This window comes from Brassica rapa, unplaced genomic scaffold (assembly GCF_000309985.2).
Source record: "Brassica rapa cultivar Chiifu-401-42 unplaced genomic scaffold, CAAS_Brap_v3.01 Scaffold1064, whole genome shotgun sequence".
Classification (NCBI taxonomy): Eukaryota; Viridiplantae; Streptophyta; class Magnoliopsida; order Brassicales; family Brassicaceae; genus Brassica; species Brassica rapa.
Genome location: NW_022610998.1, coordinates 5,897 through 14,531, shown reverse-complemented (window position 1 = coordinate 14,531; position 8,635 = coordinate 5,897). Strand labels below are relative to the sequence as shown.

Genomic DNA, 8,635 nt, shown 5'->3' with positions numbered 1-8,635 from the left:
AGCACATGGGCTCATACTCTCACGGATATGGCCTTTCTCCATTAGTTCCTCAACCTGTCTTTGTAGCTCCTTGGTTTCCACCGGATTAGTCCTGTATGCTGGTCTGTTGGGAAGAGTAGCTCCTGGTACAAAGTCAATCTGATGCTCAATCCCACGAATAGGTGGCAAACCAATTGGATTATCTTCAGGAAATACATCTTCAAATTCCTGTAAAAGAGCTGACACCTCACTCGGATACTCCGGTGCAATATTAGTAGTAGTCAAGAGTGATTCCTTATAGATAAACAAAAGAATAGGAAGGTTAGAACAGAGAGATCTTTTAACATCACCAGACTTGGCATAGAAGTTTAGTTGCTTTGTTGATTCAGCGGGAAGATCAATCTCTTTCTTCTTTTGTAGTTGGAGCTGATCAACCTGAACTTCCTTAGGAGTCATAGGCACAAGAACTGTCTTTCTTCCTTTAAACTCAAAAGTGTGCTTGTTGGCATACCCATCATGTACCACACGTCTATCTGATTGCCACGGCCTTCCAAGGAGAATGTGTCCAGCTTCCATAGGCAACACATCACAAAGAATCTCATCTTCATATTTACCAATGGCTAAGGGAACCATAACCTGAGTAGATACTCTCATCTCGCCCTCTTCATTGAGCCATTGGAGCCTATATGGTTTAGGATGCTTCTGGACCCTCAAACCCAACTTTTTAACCATAGTCTCACTCGCAACGTTGACACAACTGCCTCCATCCACAATAAGACTACAGACCTTTCCTTGCACTAGACATCTAGTATAGAAGAGATTCTCTCTTTGCTCCATCTCTTCGGTCTTGCTTTGAAGACTCAAGGTTCTTCTAGCAACTAGCAACCTTCCAGCAACCGGGTTGGCAACATACTCCTCTTCTGAACTGTGATCTTCTTCGGCCTCTGTCTCCTCATCAGCAGATTCATATTCTCCATTGGCATGAAGGATCATCACACGTTTGTTGGTGCACTCATTAGCATAGTGCCCACGCCCTTGGCACTTAAAACACTTCACATCTCTTGCACGCGAGCTTGTAGCTTCCACTTTACCCTTATCTTTGTTGTAGATGCTACTAGACTTGGATTCTTCTTTTGGCTGTGGCTTGCTCTCCTTTTGATAGCTCGGTTTATCTTCCTTAGAGGTCTGGTATCTACTGGAACCATAGCTGCCACGCGCATAACTTCTTCTCTTAACTTGCTGCTCCACCAAGATAGCTTTGTGTAGCATCTCCTCTATCTCCAAGTAGTGTTGCATCTCCACTCTATCTTGTATCTCACGGTTGAGTCCACCAAGAAATCGTGCCATAGTAGCTTCACTGTCCTCAGATACACAAGCTCTTAGCATAAGCAACTCCATCTCTTGAAAGTATTCCTCTACAGACTTTGTTCCTTGTGTGAGCAGTCTCAGCTTTTGATGAAGATCACGGTGATAATGACTTGGTACAAACCTCTTGCGCATCACAGCTTTCATCTCTGCCCATGTTTCAATGGGGAATTCACCATTGCGCCTCTTGTTTGTAACCAACTGATCCCACCAGCTCAATGCATAATCATTGAACTCGGTAGCAGCTACTTGAATCTTCTTAGTCTCTGAGTAATGCTGACAGTTGAAAACGAGTTCTATCTTCTTTTCCCACTCAAGATAGGCATCTGGATCAGCTTTACCATGGAAAGGAGGGATCTTAAGCTTTAATCCGGATAGCTCATTGCGTCTATGCCTTCGACCCTCATGATCATGTCGAGATCTTCTACTGCTACGTCTTGAACCGGAGCTATGGCTACTTCTCTCATAGAAGTTATCAGTCTCTTCGATCCAGCATGCTCACGCTGACCTTGTCTGTTTCTTCTTTGCTCACGTCTTGAACCAGATGCTTGTCCTTGCCCATCATTCGGTCTCTGATCATACTTCTCTTCCAGCAACTTCACCATCGCTTCCATCACTTGTTTGGTGATTGCTTCTTGCAACAACTTATTCCTTCGCACAAAGGCTTCATCATCCTCCTCAGACCCCATTGCTTCCTGATACACGAAAACTTGAACCAGTAAGTAGTTCAAAAGAATTCAGAACTCAAGATTCAAATAAGGAAACAAAGTATTCAAACAAAGCGGCAAATGAAGATACTTGATCAACACGCGACGATTTGAATTCTATCACTTTCGAAATTGAAACAATAACAGATCAGATTCAACGGATGATGAAATGAGATAATCAAATCCTGATCTATGATTCTAACAACAGATCGAGTCACACAATCACAAGAAACTTTCGGATCAAGTAAAATGATAACGTAATCGACAAGAATGTGAAAGGTTTTTGTTTAAAACTTGATCGAAATTCTTAGATCTATCAATATGAGACACGAAACAAACAGATCTAGCAATCCTGATAATGAAACAAGCAGATCAAGTGAGAATAAACACACAAGAACCGATTGATCAAAACAAAATATGAATCGACAAGAGTAGATCTTATGAACAAACAAAAGAGAAATCGAAACTCCCCTTCCAGAGTGCTCTGATACCACTTAATGAGATCCTAGGACCCTTCTCTGGATGGTTTGGATAGATCCTTGCATAAACGAATCAAAGACTCGAGTTTATCAAGGCTGTGGATCGAATGGTGACACAAGAGGCTGCGGAAAGGCTCCTTGATACTCCTAGACTTAGATCGGATATGACACACCTTTCTAAAGCCCTTGGGCGTTGGATATTACACACCAACAGACTGGATACTACACACCAGACACTCTCTTAACTCGTGAAAGCAAGGGAGAAGAAAACACAAAGGTTTTAAGTGAAAGAAAACTTGATAGATGCTAGGGTTGCCGAGTTACACATATATATAGTGAAAGGCTTGGAACAGGCTCCAAGCATTTCGAAATCAAAGGAACAGGCTCCTCCAATTAATGTAGAAATAAAGACATAACTTAGATAGAGTTTTCGAAAATGAAAGACATAAATACTTAGAAATAAAGATAGCATAAGGTTCTTCATGTGGTTTGGTCCGAGAGTATCAACTAGGTGATAAGATAGCAAGACTATGGCCTCGTTAAAAACCTATCATTGCAAAACCCAATGGGACAAAAACAATGATAGGAAAAGAGCACACATAGCTTGCTAGCCTAGATGATACTCAACTTGATGGTAAGATGGCTTGAATGGTGATAAGCGTATCTTGAAGTATCAAGCTTCCTCCAAGACATTCTTCTTGCTCCAAGGACTTCCTGATTAGTCCTCCAATAGCTTCTTTGAGTTTCCTAGCTCTGGCTCGAGTCATGGGACCTTTAGGAATGGTTAAGACCTCATCTTCTTCAGCTGGTTCATCTCTAAACTCGCCATCTCTATCTCCATCAGCTGGCTGGTCCATGATCATATCACTTTATGTATCCAAATCAAGCTTGTTACAAAGTGATCCATCCTGGTTTGATTGGAACGACGGATAAGCTGTTTTATTCCCAAACTGGGAAACTGGAATCACCTGATTAGAAAGTGGGATAACTTCTTCATCCCAACTCCTATGAGATTTATTCAACTTCCTAGTGTTTCTCCACCATTTTATGTATCAAAATCAAGCTTCTTACAAAGTGATTCATCCTGGTTTGATTAGATTGACGAAGAAGCTATCCTATTCCCAAACTGGGAAACTGGAATCACCTGATTTGAAAGTGGGATAACTTCTTCATCCCAACTCCTATAAGATTTATTCAACTTCCTGGTGATTCTCCAACACTTTATGTATCCAAATCAAGCTTCTTACAAAGTGATTTATCCTGGTTTGATTGGAACGACGGAGAAGCTGTCCTATTCCCAAACTGGGAAACTGGAATCACCTGATTAGAAAGTGGGATAACTTCTTCATCCCAACTCCTATGAGATTTATTTAACTTCCTGGTGTTTCTCCACCATTTTATGTATCAAAATCAAGCTTCTTACAAAGTGATTCATCCTGGTTTGATTGGAACGATGAAGAACATGTCGTATTCCCAAACTGGGAAACTGGAATCACCTGATTAGAAAGTGGGATAACTTCTTCATCCCAACTCCTATGAGATTTATTCAACTTCCGGGTGTTTCTCCACCATTTTATGTATCAAAATCAAGCTTCTTACAAAGTGATTCATCCTGGTTTGATTGGAACGACGAAGAACCTGTCCTATTCCCAAACTGGGAAACTGGAATCACCTGATTAGAAAGTGGGATAACTTCGTCATCCCAACTCCTATGAGATTTATTCAACTTCCTGGTGTTTTTCCATCATTTTATTTATCAAAATCAAGCTTCTTACAAAGTGATTCATCATGGTTTGATTGGAACGACGAAGAAGCTGTACTATTCCCAAACTGGGAAACTGGAATCACCTGATTTGAAAGTGGGATAACTTCTTCATCCCAACTCCTATGAGATTTATTCAACTTCCTGGTGTTTCCCCATCCAAATCAAGCTTCTTACAAAGTGATTCATCCTGGCTTGATTGGAACGACGAAGAAGCTGTCCTATTCCCAAACTGGGAAACTGTGATATGATCATGGACCAGTCAGATAAAGAAGACAATGAGATGAGAGATGAGCCAGCTGAAGAAGATGTCCTAGCTATACCAGAAGGTCCTATCACTCGTTCCAAGAGTAAACAACTCAAGCAAGCCATTGGAGGATTACTCATGATAGCCTGGAAGCAAGAAGAAGGTCTTGAAGGGAGCTGGATCAATCAAGACACACTCACCACTATCCAAGCCATTTCTTTTTCTACATGATCATCAAATGAGCAAGTAGCATATGTGTGCTCTTTTTCCCTGTCTTTGGTTTTGTCCCAATGGGTTTTCCAAAGATAGGTTTTTAATGAGGCCATATGTTACTTTCACATCTCTCATTTGATGATCCCGGTTTAACTTATAATGCCTTATAAAACTTATGTCTCTTAAAACCTTATGTCTTTCATTTTTATTTTAAACCAAAGGGAGCCTGTTCTCTTTAGATTTCCGTGTGCTTGTGTGTGTACAAGCCTCACTATATAAACTACATCCGAAAACCCTAGCATCTTTCAAGTTATCTTTTCATAAAAATCTTTCTTTTGTTCTCTCTTCTTCTTGTTATCAAGTCGGCGAGTGATCTTGTTGGTGTGTAGTATCCAACAGCCCAAGGATCTCTTCTTCGGTGTGTCATATCCGGATTAGGCATCTAGGAGTATCAAGGAGTCCTTCCACAACAATTTGTGTCACCATTCATTCCACAAACCTTGAAGAACTTGAGTCTCTGATTCGTTCTTGCAAGGATCTATCCCCAACTATCCAGAGAAGCATCCTAGGAGTGTATTATGTGGTATCAGAGCAACTCTGGCTAGGGAAGTTCTTGTTTACTCAATTTTTCGTGTGGATCTGTTCATCTACTTCATAACTTTTGCTAGATCTGTTTATGTTTGATTCAAATCTGATCAATCTCAGCGATTTTATGAAGGTTTCTAAAAAAGACCATTCATATTCTTGTGGATTACGTTTTCGAAATCTCTAGATCCATAAGTTGTTTGAGTTACTTGAGTCGATCTGATCTTATACTATTGAATCTGTGATTATTGAATCATATCTTCATCTGTTGAACCGGATCTATCTGTTAAGTGTGGAAGGAGATTGAAATTGAACCTGATCCGCATTGTTTAAGTTTCCTTTTCGTGTTTGTTTCCTTTTGCGATTCTATTTTAATTTTTCTGTGAACCTCTTACAGGTTGAATCTTTTTGGTTGTCTCAGGTACTATGGCTATTGACGCAGAGGAAGATGAAGGAGTTAGCCTCGAGCATAAAGCTTTGCTTGAAGCTTTGACTCGCCGTATGAGTACGATGATGGAAACAAGATTGGGTACTTTCCGCGAAGAGCTTGATGCGCAATCTTCAGAACCTAGACGAGAACCCAGGCAGAACCGACGCACGCAGGCTAGACGTGAGCATGAGGGTTCAGAGGAGACTGATAACTACTACGAAAGAGATCGACACAGCTCAGATTCTAGACACAGCAGTCGTAGTAACCATAGACACAGGCGTGATCATTGGCAACGCAATGAACTCGCGGGAGTAAAGCTGAAAATCCCTCCTTTCCATGGCAAAGCTGATCCAGATGCCTATCTTGAGTGGGAGAAAAAGATTGAGCTGGTTTTTAACTGTCAACACTACACGGAGCTTAAGAAAATTCAAGTGGCTGCTACCGAGTTCTACGATTACGCTTTAAGCTGGTGGGATCAATTGGTTACAAACAAACGGCGCAATGGTGAGTATCCTATTGAGACATGGGCGGAGATGAAAGCAGCAATGCGCAGGAGGTTTGTGCCGAGCCATTACCATCGTGATCTTCATCAGAGATTGAGAAGGCTCACACAAGGATCGCGATCTGTAGAAGAGTATTTCCAAGAGATGGAATTGTTAATGTTGAGAGCTTGTATATCAGAGGATAGAGAGGCTACTACGGCACGGTTCCTTGGAGGACTTAATCGTGAGATACAAGACAATGTGGAGATGCAGCACTATGTTGAGCTGGAAGAGATGTTGCACAAAGCAATTCTGGTGGAGCAACAGATTAAGAGGAAGCATCATTCACGTGGGAGCTACGGTACCAGCAAGTATCAGCAAGTTAAAGACGAGAAACCAGCATATCAGAAGGAGAACAAGTCTCAGCAGAAAGAAGAAACAAAGCAAGGCAGCATTTTTACCAAAGACAAAGACAAAGGGAAAGCTGAAGCTACTTCTTCTCGGACCAGAGATGTTAAGTGTTTCAAATGTCAAGGGCGTGGGCATTACGCAAACGAGTGCACCAACAAACGTGTTATGATCCTCTTGGAGAATGGAGAATTTGAATCTGAGGATGAGAAGCTTGATACTGATCAGGAGCATTCCGAGGAAGAATATGAAGAAGAACCAGTGCGAGGGAGATTGTTGGTTGCAAGGAGAACTCTCAGCTTGCAAAATAAAACCGAGGAGCTTGAGCAGAGAGAAAACTTGTTCTACTCACGCTGCATGGTTCAAGGAAAGATATGCAGTCTGATCATTGATGGTGGAAGCTGTGTTAATGTTGCTAGCGAGACAATGGTGAAGAAGCTTGGTTTGAAAACTCAAAAGCATCCTAAACCTTACCGGCTGCAGTGGCTTAACGAAGAAGGTGAGATGAGGATCTCCACACAAGTCTCTATACCTTTGTCCATTGGGAGATATGAAGATGAGATACTCTGTGATGTGATACCAATGGAAGCAAGTCATATCTTGCTTGGAAGGCCGTGGCAGTTTGATAGGAGAGTTACACATGATGGCTTTACTAATAAGCACTCTTTTGAGTTCAATGGCAAGAAGACTATTTTGGTGCCTCTCACTCCTAAGGAAGTGCATCAAGATCAGTTGCATCTTCAGAAGAAGAAAGAAATAGATCTCAAACCCGAGCAACACAAGCAGCACAACTTCTATGCCAAGATTGGTGACATCAAAAGATCTCTTTACTCTAATCAGCCTATTCTTTTGCTTGTGTTTAAAGAAACTCTCTTGAATCTAACTGATTTTACACCGGAGTATCCGAGTGAGGTGTCAGCTCTTTTACAGGACTTTGAAGATGTATTTCCTGAAGATAATCCAATTGGTTTGCCTCCTATACGTGGGATTGAGCACCAGATTGATTTTGTACCAGGATCTACTCTTCCTAACAGGCCAGCATACAGAACTAACAGTTGAGACTAAGGAGCTTCAGAGGCAGGTTGAGGAACTGATGGAGAAAGGCCATATCCGTGAGAGCATGAGTCCCTGTGCCGTACCTGTGCTCCTTGTGCCCAAGAAAGATGGGAGCTGGCGCATGTGTGTTGATTGTAGAGCAATCAACAACATAACAGTGAAGTATCGCCACCCTATTCCTAGATTAGATGATATGCTTGATGAATTACATGGCTCTAGCATTTTTTCTAAGATAGATTTGAAGAGTGGGTATCATCAAATTAGAATGAAAGAAGGAGATGAGTGGAAAACAGCTTTTAAAACTAAGCATGGTTTGTATGAGTGGTTAGTGATGCTAATACGTCCCTAGATTGCTTCTCTGGATAGTATGGGATAGATCCTTGCTAGAACGAATCAAAGACTCAAGTTCTACAAGGTTGTGGATCGATTGGTGACACAAGAGGCTGCGGAAAGGCTCCTTGATACTCCTAAGTGACTAGATCGGATATGACACACCGAGATAGACACTCTTGGGTTGCTGGATACTACACACCAACAAGAACACTCAACAACTCGTGAACAAGCAGTAGAGAGAACAAAGAAAGGTTTTTGATAAAAGATAATTGATTTTTAAGAAGGGTTTCAAAGTACACTTATATAGAAGAAGTTGGAACAGGCTCCAAGCTTCTCGAAAACTAACAAGAGAGTAAAGGCACACGGCTCTCTTGGAAATAGAAACAAAAGACAAGTTTGAAAATAAAACATGAAATGAAAGACTTATTATAACATAAGGTTGATCCGGGATAAGGTTGGATCGAGATCATCAACTAAGAGATTTGAGAAGCAAATCTATGGCCTCGTTAAAAACCTATCTTTGGAAAACCCATTGGGACAAAACCAAAGATAGGGAAAAAGAGCACACATAGATTGCTTGCTTAGTTGA

At 41.3% G+C, this 8,635-nt stretch overlaps 1 protein-coding gene across 1 annotated transcript; it reads left to right on the top strand.

The window, feature by feature from the left end:
- Positions 1 to 4,347: 4,347 nt before the first annotated feature.
- Positions 4,348 to 8,226, top strand: LOC117131590. Its single transcript, XM_033283654.1, has 2 exons — positions 4,348 to 7,465; positions 7,577 to 8,226. Exons 1-2 carry the CDS (start codon positions 5,764 to 5,766, stop codon positions 7,714 to 7,716), a joined length of 1,842 nt encoding a protein of 613 aa, XP_033139545.1. The 5' UTR covers positions 4,348 to 5,763; the 3' UTR covers positions 7,717 to 8,226.
- The last annotated feature ends 409 nt before the right edge of the window (positions 8,227 to 8,635 follow it).

What these genes read in the sequence shown, in the direction of transcription:
- LOC117131590 (XM_033283654.1), top strand. Translation starts at nt 5,764, where the DNA reads ATGGCTATTGACGCAGAGGAAGATGAAGGAGTTAGCCTCGAGCATAAA. An exon ending in CAACTTCTATGCCAAGATTG is followed by an intron (nt 7,466 to 7,576) that starts GTGACATCAAAA and finishes GTGAGGTGTCAG; the next exon opens with CTCTTTTACAGGACTTTGAA.